This window comes from Phalaenopsis equestris, unplaced genomic scaffold (genome assembly GCF_001263595.1).
Source record: "Phalaenopsis equestris unplaced genomic scaffold, ASM126359v1 Scaffold000055, whole genome shotgun sequence".
NCBI classification, from domain to species: domain Eukaryota; kingdom Viridiplantae; phylum Streptophyta; class Magnoliopsida; order Asparagales; family Orchidaceae; genus Phalaenopsis; species Phalaenopsis equestris.
In genome coordinates, this window is record NW_018164497.1 from 1,184,096 (window position 1) to 1,212,050 (window position 27,955).

Genomic DNA, 27,955 nt, shown 5'->3' on the forward strand with positions numbered 1-27,955 from the left:
GGTCATGTAGGTGTAACTGATTTAATATTTTTTACTGTGAATAACGTCTAATCACATGAATAACACACAATAATACATGAATAATATAATGAGAAATATTCCTCGTATTACTGTGTTATTTTTTTTATTTATCGCACGAGATATCGTGACGTAATTTTATTGGTCATGCAGGTGTAATACTGATTTAATATTTTTTACTGTGAATAACGTCTAACCTTATCCCCACTCCCACATCGAAGGAACGCTCTCCTGGCATCCAAGGTTATCTCGCAAACCCTTATTTCCGCGACCAAGCGGCGGTCCTTGTCTTTCATCCTTCTTTTCTCTTTTTCTGCTCTCGATTTTGACTTGATACACCGAAATTTTACCTGTAAGATCCCTCTTTCTCTTTCTAGAAAGCCCTTAGCTGGATTTTCACGGCCACGGAATCAAAATTACTCACACTCAATTTCCTTTCTCCTTCGATATCGCAGCAAAATATGAGCAGCCGCGAGAGTCGGATTATTTACGTAGGAAATCTACCAGGCGACATTCGTGAGAGAGAAATTGAGGATTTGTTTTACAAGGTATTTTTTTCTTCCTCTTTGTATTTCTTTTCAAAATTGTTTTTTTGTTTTGAGCTTTTTTTTTATATTTTATATAGCTAATTTATTTTATTGTTCTTGATTCAGTTCCAAGAGATGTTCCTTTGAGATTCATAGGATTTCTAGGGTTTGTTTGCTTTTGGGTTTGGGATTTTTTTTTCCTTTTTATGCTTGTGCTGTCGCTGAAATTTACTTTCTTGACATTTAAAACTATCTGAAATTTACTTTCTTGACATTTAAAACTATCTTAAATTCTATATTTAGTTAACTTCCTGCTTCACAGACTTGGGGTGAAGGGGAAAGTTTCTCTAACTTTGGATCGGTTTCTGTAGGAAGTTTCTATCGTGCAAAAAATTGTTCCTCCATTACAAAAAGTGAAACATTTGAAGAGAAGTTCGGACTTGTCCTCTTAGATATGTGTTTTTATTAAGGCTTTCTATTTAGTTATTGAAGTATCACCCTTCATGGCTGTAACAGTTTAGAAAGACTCTTCCATGACCCTTGTGGAGTTTTAGGTGAATTCTGGGATGTTTTGATTCTATATATGCCTTTTAATCTAATTTTTAATTGACTCAAAATGAGTGATTATATTGATAATTAGAGATCACTTTTTGCACTAAAGTGTTGAAATCCATGTTAATGCTGTCATAGGTTGGAGCTTGCATTGCTGCGATGTTCCTTAAAATGTTGAACATAATGTACATGGAAAATTGGTAAAGGCTGTGTAGATACAGATCTTCTTTATCCCCTTTATTATTCTTTTCTTCTAACGAAATTGGCTTTATTTCTCATGTAGTTGCGATAGAATTGAGGATTGGAGGAATTTAAACGCGGAAGGTTGTTCGGCTCTTCAATTATTGGGGAAAATAAGAAAGAGGGTGAAATTAGTATATCTTGTACCAGAGAAGAAATGCCTTGGGATGTGTGTATTACCCCTAAAAGAGAGATATAACATAGAATACAGGAAGGAATAACAAGGGATGAAAGAGAAATTTTATATAGTTGTGAGAAGAAAAATTATTTGGTAGATGAGAGGGGAGAGATTGAGAGGAGAGGATATAAAGGAATAATTAATTTCAATTTAAAATATATAAAAACATCATTGCTATTTTATTTATAAAAAAAATTCCATTTTAAATTAAAAATTACATACCATATTTAAATAAAAATTTTAAAACAAGGTTTTCAAAAGAACGTTTTCTAAATAATTTTTTTTAAAAAATAACTTATTGTAAAATTAAATTAATAAAAATTCATGAATTCTAATTTGGATTTAATTTATACACGAGTTTATTCATGAATTTGGGCTGAAGTTCATGTGTTAAATCTGTCCTATGTGGGCAAAAGAAACTTGCATTTTGATAGATAGAACTATGCTAATTCTTAAAGTCGATATACTGCAGTCTTCGTTAAATTTTCATGTGTATTCCAATAATCTTCAATGGGAGGTTGATTCTTCCAACCAACAAAGTATTTCTGTATTTTAGAAGCATTATTTCGTTTAATTTACCATTATTATTCAATTCTAACTTGCCAATTTATTTAGTTTTTGTAGATGAAAACACATTGGCATCATTGTTATTTGTTGAATTAGAAGCTTCACTTACAGAAAAACTACTTATAGGTTGAAAATGATTGAATTCATCTCAGTATATTACTAGCGTTTCAATGTTAAACATGATTAATTTTATGAGATAAACTAATTTAATAAGCATCCAAATCCAATTGTTTTGTGTATTTTGTTGGGATATTAATATCATATTTGTCAAAGGCAAATAGTGCATCATGTTAATTCCCTCTTCAAGCCATACTACAATGTATGACATAACAAACTATTTTAAACTTAAAATAACAATTAAAATTATGGATAAACATATAATTAAATATATGCAAATAATTACAAAACTAATGTATTAAATAAATTAGGTTAGTTTTGCAAAATCTCTAGAAAAAAAAAATGATTTTGAAAAAAAAGCGTTAAGAATCACTATCAAATTTTATGCTTAGTAGAGCAAGAGAATACTTGTCAAAGTTGAGAGAATCAAAGCCTTTGCGCGTGGAAGCTTTTGTGCGAAGAGTGCTACCCTCTATTAAAATTGAGAATGTTAACTTCTGTTGAAGCTAGTTATTTCCTATGTGAATTTAGAGTGTTTAATGCTCATTTGATAGCATCACCTTCCCTTGTCCAAGCTGGGAGGGTGAATGGCTTGCCTATAGCATGGAGATTGGGCCCGTGAAAGGTTCACCTCTTTGATTGCTAGCGTCAACCATGTTTGTATTCGTCTAAGCTAATCATGTGCTTTGCATGTACTATTGACTCTCAACATACCCTAATAAATATTAATTAAAATAAAATAAAAATAATAAATGAAATGCAAATATTATTAATATTAGTATTAAAACTAAAATCATTAAATATAATTTATGCTATGGGGCCTATATTTTATTGCCTATGCCTAGCACAAATAGTATGCACTATTTTGACCCTCTATGCTTTGCCATGAAAATGGTGTGAGGGGTGTGCCACGCCATGATGTGTATTATAACAATTTCTATATTGCGCTTTGGGCACATTTGCTTATGATTTGCATCTCTTGTCATTATAAAAAGCATGTTCATGGAAGATTTGTTATTTTAGGTCCTGTTTGGGGCGGCTTTTTCGTTGCTTCCCGTTTTGTAAAGCACCTGAGGGTGCATTTGGAGACCTCTGTTTGCGTGGCTTTAAGGAAAATCGTGTTGCCGAAGGCATGGTTTTGGAACGGCGAGAAGGACCTCTGCTTTCTGGCCTTGTCCGTGGCTTCAATTCGATTTTATGTTGCTGCTCATGGAAATTGAATATTTACCCGTATTATCTCCTCTTATTTACCCCCCTCCATATTCGATCTTTTCTTTGATCTCTGTCACATGTTGCTGGCTGAAACTCCTTGTTTGTGTTGTTTCCTTCGATTATTCAGTATGTATTTATGTGAGTCTTTTTGTGTTTAGAATTTATTTAATATGTGGCTTTGCGTCCTCACAGAATTTTGATTTGCTTTTATCTATGAGCTTGAATCAATTTGTTTTCATGATTGTTTTGAGTGCATTCCATGCTATGTCCTTGGAATTTCTAGATCGATTCACTGTTTTGAAATTTTTTTGTTTTGTTGTTATGTTTTTGGTGGGAGTTACTGTGGTGTTGGCTAAAATTATATTTCATTTTTTATGCGTAAAGATAAAAGTTTAGGTGTAAGATTTATAAATTCTTAAGAGTTGTATGGTATGCATGTAGATGTGTGCTACATGATATTTTTTTTATGTGATTACATATGATCCATGTGCTATGTATGTAAATACATAAGATCCGTGTGATTTTACTACTATTGTTTCAGCGAGATACACATAATAGTTTTGTGCTATCTGCAAGGGCATTACATTTTTTTTCTCAGAAATAATTGCAGTACAACAGATCATCCAAACAAACATCTTGCTACGTTATCAACAACTTTTTAACAGCAACTTCCCCATGAAGTAGCTTCACAATCCCTTCTTCAAAAACAACAACTGCCCAAACATACCCGTAATCATTAATAATGTTGGAGCTAACGATTATTTATATTTATATAGCTATTTATGTATGTTAGTTGCATTGCTTTTTGAAGGTAAAATAAATTTATAACAGATACCGTAGTTTTTTGAACTACATTTTCTTTTGCATCAGCTTCACAACTACTTCTTCAAACAACTGCAGTTGCTCCAAATAGACCCTAAATCCTAACTTTTAATTTAATTAAAAAAAAAGCGTATCATAATGGATAACCTAACTTAAAGGGTCGTTGACAAATATTTTTGTTAACCTTTTATGTGTTTTAAGAAGTAGATTTGATTTTTAGGCATTTGGTGAATATTTTTGTTATGCATTTGGTGAATATTTAGTCAATCACTGTTTGAAACAGTTCATCTACCACCAAAATTAAAAAATGAGGGTTAATAAACAAACATTTACTAGTAAAATTTTTAAAACTACAATTTTATTCAAAGATTCTAAATTGTTTTTTTTTTGCAAAGAAAAATTGAATTTCTTAGAATCCATTTTTTTAAAAATTAAATGAATTTCATAGTTTTTTAAATTACACATCCCTTTTTAACTAAGAGCTCGTTTGTTTCGGAGTTTTGAACTCCGATCTGTTCAAAATAAAGTTTTTCCCCCTCTTTGGTTGCGATTTTTCTGCGCTTCCATTCTCGAACGTTGTTCCGCAGTTTAATAGTGATGCGGACACAAATACTATTTCGAGACCTAGTGTTTGTTATTTCTTCCGTTGTTGTCCTCAAGTCGTTTGTCTAGCGCCCCTGATCCCGTTCGTGAACCCCTCGATCCTGGTCGCAAACCTCTTGATCTCGTAGACTCTTTCCTGAAGAGAGAGCTTCACCGAGCTGAATGAGAAGTCCTCGCATTCTCTCTTTCTCTTTGTCAGAGCCGAAGGAGAAGTTCTTGCATCCTGTTCTTTCCACAAGCAAGAGCTTCTTCCGTTTTCGGTTGCTCTCAAGGTGAGAACTTCTCGTTTATTCAGCTTCCACACCTTCCTCCATCCTTATTTACAGTTGCCCTCAAATTTTATATGTGCTGAAGATGAGTTTTGTTATGCATTTTATCCTCCGGGGTGAAAAAACCCCATTTGGGCAACATATGCATTACAACCTTCATAACGAGGCAATATGTAGTGATATGGTCATGGTTTTCCTAATCATCCCCCAGATTTCATAAGGACAATAAAGCACAAATGTAGACTTAGGGGGATAAGGCACAGATAGCTGATAAATCAAACTCAAGTAAATGCTATAATATAGAAGGCTGTGGACTGAACCATGAATTAGAAAATTGTACATGCTATGATGAGCATTTTAAAATAATATAAACTATTTTTCTTCATACTTAAAATGTCCTGCTGTTTTATAGCAAGGATTTTTAACTAAAATGACCTGGCAAACATTTGAGAAAATAGTTCGCATATATTTACATTCTTTGTTTCTCAGATTTCAGAATTTGAGCATCTTTTACCAATTTATATCCATCTACTGTTTAGGAAGACTTGTTTGACCATTTGTTTTTACAACAACAATGTATTACAAATTTATCCATGTGTTGCTGAAGTCTTTACTTGCTTGCACAAATTTATATCCCTTGTCTTGTTGAAGTTCCTTGTGTTGCTGAAGTTTTTAATCATGTTTTAATGCCGTCTTTATTGATGTCTTGTTAAAGTTTTTATTGATGTGTTTTGTAAAACCATAATGATGGTGGTTTTTTTAATAAAATGTTAAAGACTTGAATGTTATGCATGGAAAAATGAATATTTAGGTCTTTGATATATGCATACATTGAAAATACATATGATATGTACATAATTTATACTGATTGGTATTACAGATATTGGTCCACATACAACACTTTAAAAATTGTATTTTTCAGATAGTTCATCAATTTCTAAAACATCAGTTTCTAAACAACAGATTTTGTGCAACAACTTTTGAACTGAGATTTAGTACAACCAAAGCCGAAACAAATACATCCTAAGTTTTTTATGACAAACAATTTAGAGGGTGTTTATTGCTATTTTTATGACTCATGTTCGGGCTAGTTCATTTCTTCCTTACACATTTTTTTATCTTCCTCAAACCGTTTGAGTTTCCTTTTATGATAAGTTTTTCGATAAGATTACAAAGAGGTCAGTAATTTGTCATTCTATGGCTATGATCTTCGATAGGATTACAAATGTTAATATCATGCCATGATTATGATCTTTACGAAAAGCACAATATTTTTTTGTGTCCTATGTATGACGTGTGTATGGCAGAATTCTATGAGTTCTTGGTTGTTACCAGAATCCTATTAATGTAAATGACAAAATAAGAAAGAAGAGAGAGAGAGAGAGAGAGAGAGGTTAAAGGGTGCCAAAAGTACAAATTGATGTGAGGATTAGACTTAGTGTCCTATACTCATCCTCTAGCCCTTTATTTATATGCCTAGACCGGTGTTCAGTACTGCAACAGTATGACAACATGCAAATAAAATTACATAGAGCCTTTAGTTATTAAAGCATGTAGAGGTTTTTTATGAGCTCTGAATGAGGATGACATACTTGAGAATGAAGCTTCTCTAATAAAATTATTAGGAGCTTAACTTTGTGCTAATGTGTAGCTTAACTTCAGGTGCGAGTTTGTTGGTTGAGTTTAGGCTCTTAATGACTTCAAGTCCAGAGATGAGTTCAAACTCTCCAATGACTTAGGGCTTGAGATGAGTCCAGGGTGCCTAAAAACTTCAAGTTTGAGATGAGTTGAGTTTTTGGGAGATGACAATTTGGATTCTATTAATCCAACCCAATTGATCATGGGTGTAGATTGACGTTCAACTTAAAATTGAATCTTTAAAAGTTTGGATGGTTCAAAGTTGGCACATATTTTGGGTCATATGCAAGCAATGGTGCTATATTGCCCCTCTTGACCATAGAACTGGATCATGATGATTTGTTCAGTAAGTTATGATAGATTTTTATGCTGATCTCTTGGAATTCATGCTCATTTCTCCTGCTATTCATTTTTGAAAATGATAGTTTTATTAGTTTTTATCAGCCGGTTCAAATTTGTGCTTCAAATTCTAATGTGTAGTCATAAAGAATCAATGATGCCAATTACCATCCTAAACCATAAACTTGATCATGATGCCTGTTCCTTATGTACACATTTTCCTTAATTTTGTTTCTTTGAATTTATGTTTATTTCTCCTGCTATTCTTTCTTGAAAATGATGATAATTCTATTTCTATCATTATTTTCATGCTTTCCTTTTTTGTTTTTATCTTAATTTCCGACTTCTTTTCTGCTGTTGCTTTTATTAATCTTTTACTGGTATCCACATACCCACTTTGTCCCTTCTACCAAGATTGCTGGTACAGGATTAATTTAGAGGCGCATTTACATAGATACCACCCAATTACTAGGTATTTGCATATCTAACACCGAAACATCACTTTTAAGATGTTCACCATCCAAATCTTTCATATCACATAAACAATACTGCAATTTTAATTCTTAAACAGTGGAATGCACGTTCTCGTGTATTAGTAAGGTGACATATATGTAAAAATCGAAGTTTAGATGTTAGATATGTAAATACATAGGAATTAAGTGGAATGTATGTAAATTTTCTTATTTTAATTGGAAACGTGGAGAACCTGAATAAAGTTCATGTAAATTTTTTTTATCTGGTTGTATGTTTTTTTCTAAGCTGCTGCGATGCGAAAAATGCTTGATTTCAATAACTGCATTATGTCTCTATTCTCTACACCCCTCTTTTATTTATTGTGTGGGATTATGAGTTCTTTATAAATTGCTAATAATGTTGTTACGATAAATGTCAAATTACTATTATTATTGAGTGGTTTAAGTTAAACATTTTGAGGATAGGATGTTCGTTGTGATTTTCTAGGTTAAGCAACATATGGAGCGGTGGCATGCCCTTTGCCTTTTTTTTTTTCAAGGATGGAGTTGGCCTGTTTTCCTTGAAATGCAATACTGCTGGACATGGTGGTTACTGTTGGACTGTTTCTCCGATATTTAATCAATGCACTCTGTAGAAGAATTATAGCATTGATGTTTTCATTGTAGCTATTGTAGTCTTGCCATTAACGCGTATCATAGATTCATATTTGAATCATTCCTTGGTGATTTATTTGGCTTATTTTTTAAGCGATTTTTGAAAGCATATTTTGTAATAAGAATAGTAATAAGAAAAGATAAAATTATAGATTTCCTGGAACCACTGAATATTTGCTTTTTAAACAAGTTCATTTTGTTCAAGGAACTTCCTGATAATTTTTAAAGCTCGTGCATGATCTTATGCATTTACATTGCATATTTATCAGTCCTGTTAACATGATGGAGAAAATTTTTACAAATATTATTATATAAGCAAAATAAAGACATATGATGTGCCATTTTAGCATGTTTAATATTACTATTTAAAATATACATACATGCATGCAAAGGAACTTTTATACAATATTTTACACTAATAAGAACACGAGTACATGGACACATGACACATCATGATTGAAAGTTTAAGACAACACACATTAAACACATCATTATAATATTAGAGCTTTAAAATGTAAAATAAAAAAATAATAATTATGTGAAATAAATAAATATGAAATGAACTTATGTAACAATAAATTTATCTCAATCGCTCATAAAATTGAAAATATATTTAAATTTATTAAATACCATAAACTCAATTAAGAAGAAATTGTCGTATGATATTATAAATTCTTAGATTAAATTGAAAAATAGCTCTTGTGAAAGTAAGTAAAAAAAATTCACAATAAAATAGAGCAAATAAAAAAAAAAATTGGTTTTTTGAAAATATTAAATTATTTAAATAACATATTTTAAAATGAAAAAGAAAGATGTATTTAGTTAAATTATCTACATAATGTACATCCAAAGTTAAATTTTTAGTCAAGAGTGTCGAGCATGCATGTTCATTACTTTTTCTTTTTTTTTTTTACACTTCTTTTGATGGGACGTGTAGATGGTGTGTTCCATGTTGGGTAAGTGCATATGTCAAACTTGTCACGTTTCATTGTTACAAAATTTTGTTGCAAAACTCAACAAGGATGAATGTAGGATTTGGTTTCATAAATTTGACTTTATATGGTTAAGATAAGGCTATTGGTTATTATGATATATTTGGTTGGTTAATATCCTTACGGTTTGCAAAAGTTGTCTCTCTTTGTTTGAAAATAATTAGTATAGAAAGTTTGAGACAACTGTCGCATGCGAGATCAAAGTTCTTTAAATGAGATAAATATTCATTTTTTAATGTTAGCTTTATCTACATTATATCCAAATCTTATCATAGAATATTGTTTATTGTTTATTTTTTTATCATGTGATACGGTTGGTGTAGCTCCAGTGGCGGACAAGATTAGAGAGAATCGTCTTAGATAGTTTGGTCGCATTAAACGCCGACCATTGGATGATCCCGTTTGGAGAGTAGATATTTTATGTTTGGCTTATGTTAAGAAAGACGGAGGTTGTCCTAAAAAAGACCTGGGCATATTGTATAAAATTATCTTAATCTATTAGAATTAAATCAAAATATGACGCTCAATGGGACACAATAGAGAGAAAGAATTCATGTGCCCGACCCCACTTAGTGGGATAAAAGCTTGTTGTTGTTTATTTTTTATAATGTCGGGGTAAGTGCACATGCCAAACTTGACATGTTTCATTATTACAAATACTCAGCAAGGATGAATATTTGATTTAGATTCATAAAGTTGACTTTATATAGTTGAGATAAGGCTATTGATTATGATGTTATATTTGATCGGTTATTATGCTTCCAGTTTGCAAAAGTTCTCTATTTTTGTGAGAATAATTAGTACAGAAAGTTTGAGACAGCTTTCGCATGCGACATGAAAGTTGTTTATGTAAAGGAGATAAATATTCATTTTTAAACGTTAATTTTATCTACATTCTACCCAAATTTGATCATAGAATGTTGTTTATTGTTTATGTTTTGGTGATGATGTGAAGTATGTTCATGCAGTACGGACATATTGTGGATGTTGATCTGAAGATTCCCCCAAGACCACCAGGTTATGCTTTTGTTGAGGTAATGCAAGAGCAATCATCAATTATCTCACCGCAGAGATTGCTTACACTCAATTGTTAGACTGTGTAGAATATCATAGTTTTCTTGCTCCAGGATTCATGATTTTCATAATTATTCAACTTTTTTTAGTTTGATGATGCCCGTGATGCAGAAGATGCTATTCGTGGCCGTGATGGCTATAATTTTGACGGTCATAGATTGCGTGTAAGTATGCTTTTTGATGATTTTTTTTTTTTTTTTGTGAGAATTTGCGTAAGTATTCTTTTATTACTTTAGTGGTGTTGTAGGCCACACCTGAACTTTTATATTTGAAGACATAGCACTGAAACCTTTAATATCACATCAAAAATAGCACTATTACTATTTTTTAAATCTGAAATATACCTTTTCATGCATATGTTTAAAGCACCAAAGTGCTATGTATGTAAATATGAAAGTTTAGGTGTGACATGTAAATAAAATACACAAGCATTGTGTGCTATGAATGTAAATTTTCCTTTTTTTTTATTTTCCAACACCTGGCATGCAATTTTCTCTGATATCTACTGATCCGAGCAGGTAGAACTGGCGCATGGTGGAAGAGGTCATTCTTCATCACATGATCGCAATAGCAGTTATAGTGGTAGCCGTGGTGTTTCTAGGCGTTCGGACTATCGAGGTTTGCTTAGTTTGGCTCTATTTTTCAGTTGTTATTTTTAATTTAAATTGTACACATTTTGGATGTAATTTATCACTGTCATGCAGTTCTGGTGACTGGTTTACCTCCTTCTGCATCTTGGCAAGACTTGAAGGTTACTTTATTGCTGTTTTTGTTTAATTCTCATTTAATGTATCCTTACAATTCCCTTCTCTCCCTTTTCTACATGATCAGGATCACATGCGTCGAGCTGGCGATGTCTGCTTCTCTCAAGTTTTTCGTGATGGTGGTGGTGAGCTCTTCTCTAAGTCTACCCCTTTTCCCTAAAATTTGAACCACCCTATAGAACCGGATGTACTTATTTTGACATTTTGAAATGATTATATATATATATATATATATGTTACAGATGCGTGTAATTTTCAAGTTTATCTGATATTTAGAATGGTTAGCCATCAGCTAAATGGATTAAAAAATCTAGAACTTCTCTCTTTATTTTGGATAATTTCAATTTTTCTATTGGAATTGGTGTCCCATTTGCTAGGTTTTCCATGCACCTAAAGACACTCCCGGCATTATTTGGTAGTTCTCATGGTTCAAATTTGAATTGCAACTTTTCTGGATATTTGTGTTTTGCAGTTTCTGTCTTTTCTAACCTGGAGATCCTTTTTCCACATATAATTTTCTTCCCTGAATTGAATTTTCGCATCGGAATGAATTTTACATAGTTAGGCTGTTGTATTATACCGAAGTATGCAAAAATGCCTTATTCATTGTGCAAGTATTTAGCATTTTTGTTGTATAGAGGTTTTGTTTTCTTCATAAATTATTAATATCATTGTAGTCGTTGATAATTGTTTCACATAAGATGATTTCACATTGATGATTCTCATTCATCAATCTCATCCTGCTTTTTGTCTTGGCCGTAATACAATTTTTGAAACAGACTGGACGAACATTGGTTGAAATAGTTAAATGTGGCATTTAAACATGTAGATTTAATTTCTTGAGATTAAAAGTACACGTTTTTCATTATGATAGTGCATTTATAAAATTAAAAATGACAAAGAAAAGTATTAATTTCCTAATATTTTTAATCAAATAATAAAGCGCAAGACCAAATAATGCTTGAAGCACCAGTGCTGCTAATAGAAATTGATGGAGAGGAAGAATGAGATGAGAGCTTACAATAATAAGGTTTTTTTGTAATGTGTCTAACGTTGCCTTATTAATTGCCTAAGAAGTGTCATGATCGCATTATAGAAACCTAATGAACTATGTAATTATCACATTAAATTATTGTAATATAATAAGCAAAAAATATTGTTCTTTCAAGTTTTATTTCTTTTCAAATACTAAAACGACCAAGGGTCTATTTGGGGAAGCTGCAGCTTCTCAGTTTTTCAGCTGTTGCTATGCTGCCCCAGGAAGCTGCTACGGGGAAGCTGACAGTTTTTTTGTCGCAGCTTTTTGGTAACACAGTTGTCTCACAGCTGTTTCTGAAGAAATGATTATTATACTCTCGTTTACTAAAGCTGTTTAAAACAGATTTTGTCGCAGCTGTAACACAGCTGTCTCACAGCTGTTTCTGAAGAAATGATCATTATACTCTCGTTTACTAAAGCTGTTTAAAACAGAACTGTGACAATCACATATTTGATACTTCAGAAGCAGAAATTCATTTCGAAACAGACAAACATTGTTCCTTCATCACCATTATCCTCTGCTGCAATTTCAGTAACAAAATTTAAAGCATTTTTTTGGTACTCATAATATAGACACAAGAACTGCATATGAAATATGCTTAACAAGTGAAGAAAATCAAATTCTTATCAAATTCACATAAAAGAGAAGCTAATGGAGTTTTACGTCATTCAGGAAACATATTGATTACAATGATTTATAATGTTAATCTACGACGGTATCAAATTATGCAAAATGAGGATTTAACAAAAATTAAACAAATAAAAAGCAATAAAAAATGCTTACAGAACAAGTGATCATCCAAGCTTCCATGCGGCATATACTCATAAACAAAGAGCCTCTCACATCCCTTTGAACAGTAGCCGATTATGCTAACAAGATTGGAATGATGCAGGGTCCATTTACGTTGTAGGGAAGCTAAGGAAATAAAAGTATAAATAAAAATTAATTAGTTGAATAGGAACAACAGAGCTTGATTTGGTATTTCCTAACTCATTTTTCATTCCATTCTCCCAAATCTTTGTTAGCCAATTGAAGCGTTATTGATCCGGAAGTTTATCAATCCATTGAATCAGAGGACCTGGGGATCTCTATCCTATCCTTGATTCGGTGGATCTTCTACTCCTTTGGCTCGCGTTCCCAAGCGATTCCTTCTTCCCATGCTTTGTTTTCTCATCACCATGGCCGCAAGCCCTTAACCCAGTCTCTGCAGCTGCCGGCGAGGAGGAGGTTGAGGCTGAGTACAAGAAGGAGAAAATCACATGTTGTTCCGTCAGCTGCTGCATCCACCGCCTTCTGAGTAATGCATCACCTCAGCCTTGCTCATTTTGCCTCTCGTTCATGAGAGAAATCACTTGCTCGATCAGTAGAGACTGGGAGCGCGGGGCAAATGAGGTAAACGCTGATCGGTTATGCGGGCCGCGGGGTCGATCCTGCGGCCTGCATTCCGCCTATTTTAGTGGCGGGAGGCTGCCAAACGCCTCATCAAACAAAATTTTTTTTATCAGTTTTGCGGTTTGGGGCCGCACCGCGCGAAATACACGGCCCCAAACATAGCCTAAGTTAACTTTTGACATTTTTCTCCACGCTACATATATAGCCTCTCAACTCATCTTCAATTTCTATTACAGCAATTAAAGCTTTTGTACCTTTATTGATTTGGCATAATTCCCGGCCCATGTTTTTTTTTTTTTACTTTTGATGCTTTTTCTACATAAACCTGTGCTAAATATTCGGTTTCAAACACTAATTTGTCTGACATTTGAGATATTAAATACATCTCTCCAATAACCACTCATTATTATCATCAATGTTAATGAGAAAGATTGGATCAAGGAATTCTGCATCTCATAGCGAATGTTAAGAACTAAATTTAACTTGAGATAAATTGGATCATGCAATATTTGATACTTCAATGCGTACCTAGAAGTCTTTTTGGATTTCCCAAAAAATATATCATTTTATTACTTAAATGGTGTTTTCCCTTCATACGAACTATTTATGAAGATGCGGCAAGTTGTATTATTCTTAATCATGCAATTTTATCCTTTAGAAAATGATTTTTTAGTGAAACCATGGATTTTACAGGCACTACTGGTATTGTTGACTATACAAACAATGAGGATATGAAGTATGCGGTAAGTTGTATTATTTTAAAGCAGGCGTAGCACCGTTTCTTTGTTGGTCTTTGCTTCTATATGTTGACCTGTGCTTTTAGAGTTCTTTTTTAATTTTTTTTTTTTATAGAATTTATAATAATTTCTTTGTTTTATTTTGATTTAGATAAGGAAGCTTGATGATTCCGAGTTTCGGAATGCATTTTCTCGATCATATATAAGGGTAAGTTCTTTCACAGGACTATTTTGAGTTCGTCAAGTTTTTGCCTGAAGCTGTCATAATATATTACTACAGGTGCGGGAATATGATTCCAAGCGAAGCATGTCTAGAAGCCGTAGTCGAAGCCGAAGCCGTAGCCGTAGTATCAGTCATAGCAGGAGCCGTAGCAGGAGGTTAGATGCAAGTTTACATGTATTTCATATTTTTTTAGTAGACTTACATACCACAATTTTTTAATGTATTTACATATCTAACACCTAATCTTCAATTTTTACACATACATACCACCTTGCTATGCATAAAATATGTGTATTTCCCTTTTTTTTAAGTTAAAATGGTGTCTATTTTGAAATGATATGAAAAATTGGGGTGGTATAAATATAAAAAGCAAAATTTAGCAATTGAGTTGTATGTATGTAAATGCCCATTTTCTTTTACACGTTCCCTCACATTTAAAATTAAAAATAACCGAGGTTGATTGACAACTTATTATATTTCAATTTGCATACAGCAAGTCTCCTAAGTCTAAATCTGCACGGCGATCTCATTCCAAATCTCGATCTAGATCTGTTTCCTCTCGTTCTCGTTCCGGGTCAAAAGATTCTTTATCGGGGTATGTTCTTTTGCCTTTTTAATGTTCCCTACTAGCTAAATTAACGTTGACTATGGTGGTTGATCTTTTACAATTGGAGATTGTGTTAAATCGGAAAATTTAAGATATCATTTTTGCATTGATTTTACTAATTATCACTCTTTTCTTTTACTGCATTCTTTTATAATTATAATGATTAGAGCAAATGTTTTTCTAGATTACATATTTTTCCTCATTAGCATTTACATTTTTTAACTCTTTATACATTCAAATAACTAATTTTTCTGTTTACTTTTTTTTTCATTTATTTATTTTCTTTGTTATTTTAATTTTGAAAATTTTATATTAGAACTTGAGTTTTTATGCTATCATACAAAGAGCAAAACCAATCCTTTTCGTATCTTCTTTTACTGCTTGTTCATACATCGGGATGTGTAATAAGTTTACTTACATCTAAGCCCGCAGGAGTCTTAATATTGACAGTTGAACTTAATCCCATAAGAGTTGTAATCTGTTCACTTATTTTCTTCTCGAAGAGTTGATTAGGATATTGAGTATTAGTTTAGTATAACCTATTTTTAAACGTGTCAGGTTTTTTTTGGGGTGTTAATTACATCAAGCTTCCCATGTGTTTCTATTTGCACGGTTTTCTCGGAAAGTTTTTGGTTTATATGCTGTAATTTTAAAATTCCCGCAGAGATGTTTTACATTATGATTAAAACGTTTTTATTTGCAATGGTTTGAAGGGCTTTATAAATACAGAAAACTGTAATGAACTTCTATGTGTCCTTGATTTCCTTCGATCTTTTTTCATCGATATCATACACTTATCATTGCGAAGCATCATATATAAACTTCTCGAGTTTTTTACAATAATCAACAAACAGATGAACTTCTAGTAAACATTCAAAGGGCCTTTTTGAAATTTTGTTTTATTTTTCTTTGTAAAGATATCTAAATTCCAATATTTCCTATTTTATCGGATTTTATCATCTGCCTTATGGTTGGATTATCAGCACATTATTGCTACAATGCTGTCATGATTGTGTTAGCGATCTATCCATCTCATCCGTTTATCACCGGCATGCTTTCAGATAAATTGTTTTCTCTGGAAGCATTTGCTCTACTATACCATAAATTTTTTTTTCGCCCAGCCTAGTTTTCTCTTTCTGATTTCTTTTGCACTCGGAAATTATGTGTCAGATTATCCTGATAAAAAAGTCATTAGGATGGGTCTCACAGCCCTTAGATTTACTTCGAGATGAGTGCAATATTATGAAAACTATTACATATTGAAATTATCTGAGTAATTCGAGAAAGTGTCAAAATGGTCCACCGCATTTTACTAGGCGTCATTTTAGATTTAAGTCCCAGGGTTTATAAAGCTATCAGTTTAGTCTCCGGACTCTTTTAAAAGGGGCTAAAATAGTCATTTATTTGGATTATTTCAGCCCATATTACAATAATTGACAACCAATTTTATTTTTTATAGACTCTGGGATTAAGGGACAAATAGTCTTTCCTGGAAACTATTTTAACCAATTTTAAAAGTGTCTAAGGACTAACATTTTTATAGCCTTTGGGATTAAAGTAGCCACATGTGAATAGTAAGGGGACTATTTTGTCATTTTACTCATTCGAAGGCTCTGAGATTCATTCAAACAAAAATTTTATCCTCTAGTAATATAGGTGTCCCACCCTGAAATTATATTTTGTGGCTGCGCTAATAGTCTTTGAGAAATCTGCTTTTTGGATGGCATGCCATGATTAAGTAAATATCAAGAAAAATCTCACTATCATTTCTTCTTAAATTTGCTTTATTTGTTTTCTAGATTTGGGCTTATGCAGCGATCTGGGGATTGCATGCTAGGAACTTCATTGGATTCTGTGGAATTGCCTACAAATGTTTATTTGTTTGAGGTAACATTTTCATAAGAGGGGGCCTATGGGCGCATAATAGGCCTCTTTTTATTAGTTGGACGCCCATAAGGGAGACTTTTTAATGAAGAATGCTGGAGAGTCTGGATGGGGATCTGTGTTTGGTACAAACTAGATTATTATGTTTTTTGTTGGGTTCGCTGGATTTCCATATGGTAAATTTTCATTAATTTTCATTATAATGATCAAGTAAATAGGCTGAAAGTCAGGGATTTTTATGAGTTTTTTTCTTCTCTATGGTATTCTTTGATGTGGAAGTGGCGTGGAGGAATTTGGATGAACGAGTAAGGCTACATAGTGGATATTGAATTCAGTTGTTTCTGGACCTTTTTGCAGATCACGAGCAAGATCCAGATCCCCAGTAACTTCTGTAAGTCAAATGTTAGAGATTACATACCCACCACAGAATTTCTATGTATTACATGTCTACCACCGTTAATTTTTAAGGGAAATTTTCATGCATAACACACAATTCTGATGTATTATACATATGTAACACCTGAACTTCCATATTTACATGCATAACACTTTTGTGTGATAAACTTATGAATGAAAAGGTGGCGTATTTCACTTTTACAATGTACGTGATACTGTAATTTTTGATGTGATATTAAAGATTTTCATGTAAATATGAAGTTTGGTTGCTAGATATGTAAATACATAAAAATTGTGTGGTATTTATGTAAATGCTCCAGTTGCTTATATGTATGTAACAGCTGTCTAAATGATTTGAAAAGATTTAGGGAAATTTACATGCATAGCACCCAATTGTTATGCATTTACTTATTCCACACCTAAATATTGATTTTTACAAGTTAAGCACCTTTTTCTATGTTTGAAAAGTTGTATGAAATGGTGGATTACACTTTCCTATAAGTAGGGTGCTTAACTTGTAAAAATAAAGTTTGGGTGTGAGATAAGTAAATGCATAAGAATTGGGTGCTATGTATGTAAAAAGCCCTAAAGATTTATTTCGGATAAATTGATGTAATTGTTGTTTTTATTGTGATTTAAAGATAAGTATTTTATGTAAACAAATACAATGATGGAAATATTAGACACATAATTTCATGTGAATTCATGGTATGTATGTTAAAACATCCCTAAATTTTAGAAGGATATAGATTTTAAAGATCAGGATTATATGTAAATAAATACACGTCTAAATTTATTCCCTAATCTATTCATCCTTCAATTAAAACTGTTATCGGTACAGCCTCGAGACAAAGTAGTGGGCAAGAGCCCGAAGAAACCAAACCCTGCTGCTAGGAGCAGGAGCCTGTCACGGTCCGGATTTGTTTTTTATTTTTTTCCCTTTTTTAAAAAAAATTATTCTTATTTGATGGAATTAATCCATTTTTTGAGAATTTTGGCCTTTTTTTTGACAGATAATATCTGATGATGCTCCCTCTGCTGGCTCTAGAGAGCCTCAAATGCAAGTTATGGGTGCAAATATTTGCAGGGGAAAGTATATAAACTTACTTTCCATTAAACTGATATTTTGGTTATGCTTTTTTTATTTATTTGATGGTCAATTCTGTTTGCTAGGACAAGTAGTGATTTCAAGTCGATGGCTACAAATTTATATTCACTCAAAATTTTTTTAACCTGGATTCCTTTCCTTCACTTTTTTCATCCAAAAACAAAAACAACTTGGGGATTCCTATTTTTGTATGTTTTATGTTATTATAGACTGATGAACGTTATATTTAGTTACTCGGTATAACTTTTTTTTTTTTGGAAGATTTACATCCACTCCACTCAATTCTTATTTATTTGCATATCTAACACCAAAATATCAATTCTTTGATAGATGCCACCTAAACTATGCATGAAAAGGTGGATTTCACTTTTTAGAAGCTAAAATAGCAGTATTTTTTATGTAATGTGAAAGATTTAGGTCTTATAAATGTAAAAATAAAGTTTAGGTTGGATATGTAAACACAGAATTGGGTGGTATCTATGTAAATGCCCTTTTTTTTCCTTGTGGGTATTCTATGAGCACTCGATGGTTGAGTTCTTTAGAAAAATATATCTTCTTATGCTTCTTTTCAGCCCAATTTCATAAGATAAATGATCCGGTATACTGGATGGGCTATTTTTATTTGTTTTTGATATAATCTGTTGTGCATAAGATGAGACAAGTATATGCCTTTTATCTGGCTCCCTGTATATTATAACACATGTCTATTTGCATCACTAAAAGTGCAAATAATAGTGGGCATAATATTAATGCTGCAATTCAATCTGTACCTTCAATATGAAAGATTGTAGACATCATGCATGACATTTTGTTTTCTTTAATAATCTTGTTTGGAAAGCTGCAGAATTTTATGAAGGTTTTCATAATTTATACTTTTTTTTTTTATCAGCACTTGTCAATTTAGCTTGGCGCCTTAGTTTGTTATTTATGTTTAACTCCATAATTATTTGTTCAAGGTTGATTTTTTATGCTCGTTTATTCAAATGAGAATTTTGATTGTTTGGTTTGATCATTACTTGATTGTGTTCGCATGTATAAAAATGTGCATATATGTCCATGTTTTTTCTTTGTTTTAGGTATTTATGTTTGTGTTTAGTGTGTATATATGTGTTGATTGCATATTCATATAAATATATTGTTTTTTTTTATAACAGCTTACTTCAAACTTGATAAATTGTGCTGAACACTGAAATTTTGATTTATTTACTTGGTTTTTTCAATGTGGATAAATTATGCCCTTTTAAAGCTCCTTTTTCTTGTGTTAGTTCATTGACATCTTTTGCTATTATTGCTATTGTTGGATGACATGTTAATATACACAAGGGACAGCGATTAAAACATGAACCTAAATAGAATGTACAAAGAAAAGATGCATCAAATCAGAAACAGGGACGAGAGTTGCAGTTTTCATTCTTAGCTTAGCTTAAAACCATCTTCTATGCCTAATATTATATAAAAAGTATCGCTGTTTTAACTTAAAAAAAATGAAATACATTGTTTCATGCATTGGTAAGGTATGTTGTATGAAAAATTTGAAGTTTAGGTGTTAAATATCTAAATGCGAATGCTATCTAAGTTTTTATATATTTTTTTATATTTCATTTTTATGGATGATATGGTTGGGGATATTTCTCGTGTTTTTTATGCGTCATGATTCACTTAATATTTTAGTGTATGTTTAACGAATCTAGCTCCAGATTTGAGAAAAAATTATTATATCAGGACTCCGCATGTAGAGTTGCTTGCGTGGTCCAATCTCTGGAAGACCGGCCTATTTACATAAACAATGAAAAAAATAATGAAAGCGTGCAAACCGGCCCGATCAATGCATTATAGAAATATTTCATCGCATGAAAATATTCATCCATGTTATTTTGAATATATTTGGCATTATTAATATGTTATTGATGTGCCCTCACTTAATAACAAACTAATATCACATAATAACACAATTATAAACTCCTTAGCCCGCGGTATAATACATGGGGAATATTTCATGCGTGTTATACTACATGCTAGGGGAGTGTTATAGGGCGTTGTATAACATGTGGGATGACGTTATAACCTGTGATATAACACAGAGAGAATATTCCCGTGTTATACCGCAGGTTAGGGAGTATAATTGTGTTATTATGTGTTATTTTATGTTATTATGTGTTATTATTGTGTTATTAATTTGTTATTAGTGTGTTATAGAAGAAAAACAATTTATTTAGATGTCATAATTTATATTTATTAGTAATAGTTATTTAATGTGTTATTGAGGGTTTAGGAATATTTCGTGTCATAGGAATGTCCCCTCGCGTTATTTTGAATATTTGTTGCCTTATTCATGTGTTATTTAATGTGTTATTGATGTCTTATTCAGAATAACACGAGAGAATATTCATATAACATGACGACAATGATAAATAACACAATAATATTTGCTTAGACTCTGTAACGCATCGGTCGGGCCGGGTCGCTCGTTTTATTTTATTTTTTTCATTTTTTGTGTAGATGAGTCAACCTTCCACGTGTGAGCACAGAATTGTACTCCACAAGCAGCTTTGCATGCTAAGTCATGATGTAATAATTTTTTAGATTGAAGGTGGGTGTAGGTTAAATCTTGCCAAACCATCATTTTGGACAATAAAGTATTGCTATGTAATTTTTTAAATGTTGTGTATAACAGCGAAACTATGCCGAAAATTTAATTTGTTGGCAATAATCGATTAGTTTAGTTTTAATCTCAAGAAGATTTACTTGCATGCCCCTCAATTTTTATATATTTATTTATCCAGCACCTAAATTTCAATTTTTACAAGACCACCACCTCTCTACATGAAAATGTGTATTTCATCTTTTTAAAGTTAAAATGGTGTTTTTCTTAACGTGATGAAAAACTTTGAATGGTATAAATGTAAAAATTAAAGTTTAGATGTTATATATGTAAATATGTAAGAGTCGCGTGTTATGTAAATGTCCTTTAATTTTAAGGATGACATTAAGTAGAAGGTAAATTATCGAATTAGGCTATTTATTTTTTTCTATTTACATGCAGGAGTACCGAATATAAATTAGTGACAAATTAGCATGCACAATCAGCAAATATTATGCTGTAAATCTAATTGTTTAGTGCACTATCATCAAGTTTATTGGGTTATTGCTGTGGTTATGTACTCACCAAAAATCCTCTTAACAAGTTTGGATGAATGGATGCCTTCAACCTTGAGCCGCCATCCTAACAATCTATTGAGTTCAAATGGAGAACATTTTAATGAACATTTATTCACAGAGGGCCTATATTCCTCTTGCTTTTAAGGTTGAAAATTTTACCATACTTCAAAAATCTATTGTATTTTGCTGTGAAAACTTAAGATAAGAGATACAAAAATTTAGTTCCATTGGTTCAATATTTTATCTTTACGAGCTTGGGCCTCTTTTGAAAAAATATTTATAGGCGATGCCCATGCTCATAATGAAGTGAAGAAGGCCCGTTAAGATATTTCTTGATGTAAGAAATGTAGAGTGGCTCGAATATGTGAAGTAATGCGAACTTTTATGTAGGCTATTACAAATTGGAGCATACAAAAGTTATTGTGCCTCTTAGTTTACTTTCTTGTGTTTTTTTTTTTATTTCTTTGGAAATTTTATGCTATTAACTTAAAGGTTTAAAATTTTGCTCCTTGCAATAAGCATTTATAATTAATTTTTAATCATTATTATTGAATCCAAAATTGACAAAGATGAGAATGAGGCCAACCGGTATATCTTGTATTGTTCTATTCTCTCGTGTTTACATCTGTCTTTATATGAAGGTGTTTAAAGATTATGTGAAAAGAAATAAATTTTAGAATAATGATACATGATAATGCCTAGTATTCAGAGACCATAAAATGAGGCCAACGAGAATATCTTGTATTGTTCTATATTCTCGTGTCTACACTTGTTTTTATATGATAGTGTATCAAGATTATATAGTTAGAAATAATAAATAGAATAATGATACATTTAATGCCTCATATTTAGGTGTATCCTTTAACGCTTTTTGAGTTTTAACACCTCCTATGGCTAAATTGATCAAGTAATGCTACCCTTAGTTATTGAGTGATGAGATAACTCAAAGTTTTTTGTAAGATGCTGAGCTTATTGAAGGTGAGTAGGTTGTGAATATAACCTAAGCTCATTGTTGGGCAAATTTATAGTCATGCCTCTGGGCATCATTGCCAAAAACTAGCATCAGATTAACTCGCGCCTAATATTCATAAATAAACTTGAGCTATTCATTAGGAAAATTTTAGATCTTGTCATTAGCTAGTTTTTTGGTCATTCTAATATGTTATGACTTATTGAAGACCAAGGTTTTGTAAATGAGTTGTCAAGCTTACCTTTTTAACTAGTGATCAAGCTATATAGTGGTTTTGACTTGATTTGACATGCAATTTACCCCCATTAGTGAGTGGATTCATTGCTTGATGATGAACTAATTTGTGAAGAGACTTCACCGGTTGGTGGGTCCAACTTGATTTGTTAAATTTTTTAGTGTACATAATTAGTTCTCATATTTTCTTGTTGCGTTGTATATTTATTAAAAAATAAGATAATTTAATTTATCAGATAAACTTTTTATGATCATTACTTTTGTAATAGCAAGTAAGATGTCCCATCTCAACATTCAGTATATATATATATAAAATAGGGAATGACTCGAGGCTATTATAAGCCCCGATCATCCCTCATGCACCAAAGAATTCGAGTATCACCCTACACTCGAGGAAAATCGAACCCCAGACCAGAGGGGACTTATAACTCGTAAGTATCAGTGACCTCATTATATTAAAATTTGATGTGTTAAATACATAAAAGTTATAATTTCGAATGGTATATATAAAAATATCAATATATTATTGGATTACAACAACAACAACAACAACAAAGCCTTAATCCCACTACGTGGGGTCGGCTACATGAATCCTTTTTCTCCATTGCGTCCTATTTAGTGTCATATTTTCATTTAGTTCTAGTAAATTAAGATCATTTTTAATACAATAAGCCCAAGTCTTCCTAGGTCTACCTCTGCCTTTCTTAACACAAGTCGAATTTAAAACATCTACTCTCCTAATCGGATCATCTAATGGTCGACGTTTAATATGACCAAACCATCTAAGACGACTTTCTCTAATTTTGTCTGTCACAGGAGCTACACCAACCCTATCACGAATATATTCATTCCGCATTTTGTCTCTAAGAGTAAAGCCACTCATCCACCTAATCATTCTCATCCCGGCAACACTTAACTTATTATTATGCTTCGCTTTTAAAGGCCAACATTCAGCCCCATAGAGCATTGCAGGTCTCACCACCATCTTATAAAATTTTCCTTTCAGCCTTAGCGGTACTTTTCTATCACACAAAAGGCCCGAAGCATTCCTCCACTTCAACCAACCAACTTGAATTCTACTATTAACATCCCCATCTATATCACCATCGCTTTGGACAACGGACCCAAGATATCTAAATCGTTCACACCTTTTAATAATTTGATCCTTGTTGGGATTAAAACCTATAAGCCCCATCACACTTTGTTATATAAGATTTGAGTTTGCTACCCATATAGATATTGTTCACCTTAGTTCTTTGAGGACTATGCTTTGGGTTTGACAAGCAGTTTGTTGTGGGCAAATTCATTTGATGACTTGGCTAAATGGCTTCGAGACTATCCAAAGCTTTGGGACCAATATAAAATTGGCAAAATAGAGAGAATTATGCCGAATAACTTTCACAACTTGAACTTCTATGTGAGATCATCACATACTTTTATGGCTTCTTCTAATTTAATGAATTGATCATCTCTAACTAGTTATTCCACTTCGAACTCAATTCATTCAAATCAACAAGATCAATCAAAATATGACATTTCTCCATTAAAATTTTGATGAGGCTATAGAATCGATAATATAAATTAAAAAAAGGACATTTACATATAGAACCAACAATTCTTTTGTGTTTTTTTTTATAAAAGAGCATTATCCGCTCTTATTTTATTTCACAAGAAAAAATACAAGCCCGGGAAAGAGATCTCAACACACACACAGGAAAGAGGTCTCAACACACACACCCTACAATCACACAAAAGAAAATAAAAAAAAAATCTCTCTCCAACTTGAAAATACAACTCACCCACCCCACAAACACAACAAAGATTCAAACACACAAAACCAAACAAAAAATAAAAAAAGTACACCAAAACAGATAAACCAAACAAAAATAAAAAAGTACATTAAAGCAGATAAACATCCAAAAAGACTAAAAACAAACCAATATCTTTTAAAGCTACAAACAACAGATTGTGAGGAACAATCTTAGAAACCCTCATGTAATATAGGGCTCTAATGGAGTCCTACGTTCCCACTGGGAGTAGTTTAGAATTACGACTAAGACCTTAGAAAAGCAATACTTTAATCAAAACAACGACGTTCAATTTGTTTATCTGTCACTAATAGACAATTAAAATAAATAGACAATTTTAATAACTAATAAATAACTAATGATATAAGTAGGGTTTAATTGTGATATTCAATAAATAAGAAAACATCTTTCTTAGACTAAAGCATCAGCTTCAGTAATTAGAGGAGAATCAAAAAATGCACCTGCCGAGAACCAACAAATAATAGAGCCAAAAAAAAATCTCTACAAACTCCACCTACACTAGCAGATAAAGCATTTCAGCAACCATCTACATTAATTTTAATAAAAGGCATCCACAGTTTATGCCACTTAACATTATAAAACATCTTATTGTGCAAAGAAACAAGAATGTCCAAATACTGCATCAACTTCTTCATATTACCTGAAATCTTGTTGTTACAGTCAATAACTTTAATCATTTATACAAATAATTAAAAACCATACTAACAGTACGATGCACATTGGGAACAATATTGTTGAATTTACTATCATTTCTAGCAAGTCATCTAAACCAAATAATAACAGTATGTATAGCAGTAAAAAAACCATGATCAAGAAGTTTCCAAGCATTGAAAACATCAGAGATTATGTTATATAGAAACAAATTCATGTTGAATCTGGTTAACTGCAACTTCATAATAATATCATTCCAAATAGCAGTAGTAAAATGACACTTAATAAAAATATGATCAATAGATTCCTCATTATCACGATATAACACACAACAGGAAGGCATCCTTAAACCTTTCATCTTAAGAATATCATCACTAGGCATGATATTATGTAAGACTCTCCAAATAAAAAAAGAGATGGAAGATTTAAACCAAGGATTCCAAATCTATTTCAGATTTAAACCTTGAAAGTTTTGGAAGGAGTTAGCAAAACACTCAGCATAAGAGTCCCCCAATTTGCCTTTAATTTTTGGCACATCAGACTTATTCTGATCAATAGGAATAGAAGCAATAAAATGAGCATCATCATAATGAACCTTATTCAAAAGTTCACTTAAGCACCAATTACTATCAGACCAAAGGTCTTTAATCTTGGTATTAAGAGTCTCAGAACCACCTTAAAAGACTGGAAGAGCCCCTTTACCCAACCAATCATCATACCAGAAGGAACAGTCATTTTTACCAATGTCCCAACAAATTAAATCCTCAATATTTCTAGCAACTTTAAGCATTTCACGCTAAATAAAAGAATCAATTTTATTATAGGTAATAGTCATAAGATTCTTATTAGAGAAATATTTAACATGCATCAAAGAAGCCCAAATAGAATTATTTTGACGAAAACGATACCATAATTTCATAAAATTAATCTTAATAAAATCATTTAAGCTTCTAAAGCAAGACCACCTTTCTCTATAGGTTTATGAAGCTTATATCAACTCTTCCAATTGATTTTGGAATTACTTTTGCCTTCCTACAGAAACTTATTAAAAATATTTTCAATCTTTGTAATAACATTCAAAGGCATATTCTTAACTTGAAGAGTATAAAGAAGGAGAGAAGTAAGAACAATTTTAAGAAGAGTTACCCTTCCACTAAAAGAAAGAAACTTATTTTTCCATGATAAAATCTTATTCTTGATTTTATCAAACAAACTCAAAAAAAGAGCACTTCACTTCTTACCCTTATCCATATGAAAACCCAGATAAGTCAAAGGTAAAGAAATTTTATTACAACCAGTAAAATCCATAATCCAGTTCCTTTTGGAAACATTGATATTTTTCGAAAAATAGAAAGAACATTTAGAAGTATTAAAGAGCAATCCAAAAATAGTCTGAAAATTTAAAATCTCTTGCCAAACTCTTTTAATGGAATGTTTATTAGCATTGGTAAAGATAATCAGTCATCAGCAAAACACAAATGTGAAATACACAATTTGTCTTTATGATTATATGTCAAACTAGGATATCTAGTACATAAACCATTCAAGTATCTAGATAAATAATCAAAAGCAATAATAAAGAGATAAGGAGATAGAAGATCTCTGTGCTTGATACCCTTTGAAACTTTGAAAAAAAATCATGTTTAGTACCATTAATAAGAAGAGAGTAAAAGTTGTCATTGAGTAATCTATAAATTAGCTTACAGAAAACATTATTAAAACCAATAGCTTTAAGTATATCCATAATGAATTCCCAGCAAATAGTGTCAAAAGTTTTTTAATGTCCATTTTGAAGATGATATTCCCTCCTCTGCTTTTTTTATCAATATCCAATAGAAGCTCTTGTACTATAAGAGCATTATAACAGATATTCCTGCTTTTTTAAAAAAGCAGATTGATTCATGCTAATAATATCATTAAGAATTGGTTGCAATCTTTTAACCAAAATTTTTTATATAACCTTAGACAGAACAATATTCAAACTAACAGGTCGAAAAACATCCCAAGTATTAGCATCACACATCTTGAGAATCATCACAATATTAGAGAAATTAAAATATCTCGACAAATCCTTTCCTCTAAAAAAGTCTTGAATAGTAGCAACAACTTCAATATGAATAATGTTCCACCCATGTTTATATAACTCGGCTGTGAAACCATCCGGACCAGTATCATTGCCCGTTTCCATAAGATCAATAATTTCTTTAATTTCAACACTACTAGGAATATTGGTAAGCAAAACATTATTAATAGTAACATCTCTACTATAAAGATTCCTATCAATAGGGGTGAGGGAATCACCATTTCTTTGGAAAGCATTATAGAAAAATAATGAATACCATTATTAGCAATACCATTAAGATTATGGAAAACAGTACCATCCGTACCAACGATCCTTGAAATCAATTTAGCATTTTGACGATTCTTAATACTGACATGAAAGTATGTTGTATTTCTGGGTCTTATTTCTATCTCCATTCAAGAAATGAGTCTTAATAGCTTTTTGAGCATAAAAGCTTTCTTCCATATTAATAACATGAGTCAACTGTTTCTGACCCTGAAACAAAAAAATGTCAATCAATATTATTATTAGCGTAGTCAGTTTCCAAACTCTTAAACACTTGAAGTTTTATATTTACATGTATGTGAGTTATAAATTTATGCATGAAAAGTTGCATTTCACTTTT

General features: G+C 31.9%; 1 protein-coding gene across 3 annotated transcripts; it reads left to right on the forward strand.

Moving 5' to 3' along the window:
- Positions 1 to 179: 179 nt before the first annotated feature.
- On the forward strand, positions 180 to 18,360 carry LOC110019439 (serine/arginine-rich-splicing factor SR34-like). 3 transcript variants are annotated; one of them, XM_020717099.1, is made up of 14 exons: positions 180 to 261; positions 474 to 566; positions 10,170 to 10,235; positions 10,365 to 10,439; positions 10,794 to 10,893; positions 10,980 to 11,026; positions 11,107 to 11,164; positions 14,164 to 14,213; positions 14,359 to 14,415; positions 14,488 to 14,585; positions 14,924 to 15,025; positions 17,279 to 17,312; positions 18,159 to 18,229; positions 18,331 to 18,360. In XM_020717099.1, exons 2-14 carry the CDS (start codon positions 480 to 482, stop codon positions 18,332 to 18,334), a joined length of 849 nt encoding a protein of 282 aa, XP_020572758.1. In that variant the 5' UTR covers positions 180 to 261; positions 474 to 479; the 3' UTR covers positions 18,335 to 18,360. The 3 variants fall into 3 exon arrangements, 2 of the variants coding, with proteins under 2 accessions (XP_020572758.1, XP_020572757.1); XR_002293446.1 differs by lacking the exons at positions 180 to 261; positions 18,331 to 18,360 and adding exons at positions 268 to 370; positions 16,837 to 17,097 and having other exon boundaries at positions 17,201 to 17,312; positions 18,159 to 18,225; XM_020717098.1 differs by lacking the exon at positions 180 to 261 and adding an exon at positions 268 to 370.
- Positions 18,361 to 27,955: the final 9,595 nt, after the last annotated feature.

Coding starts and splice junctions, on each gene's coding strand:
- LOC110019439 (XM_020717099.1), top strand. CDS start 480: ATGAGCAGCCGCGAGAGTCGGATTATTTACGTAGGAAATCTACCAGGC. Junction 10,236..10,364: donor CAGGTTATGCTTTTGTTGAG/GTAATGCAAGAG, acceptor AACTTTTTTTAG/TTTGATGATGCCCGTGATGC. Junction 14,214..14,358: donor ATGAGGATATGAAGTATGCG/GTAAGTTGTATT, acceptor ATTTTGATTTAG/ATAAGGAAGCTTGATGATTC.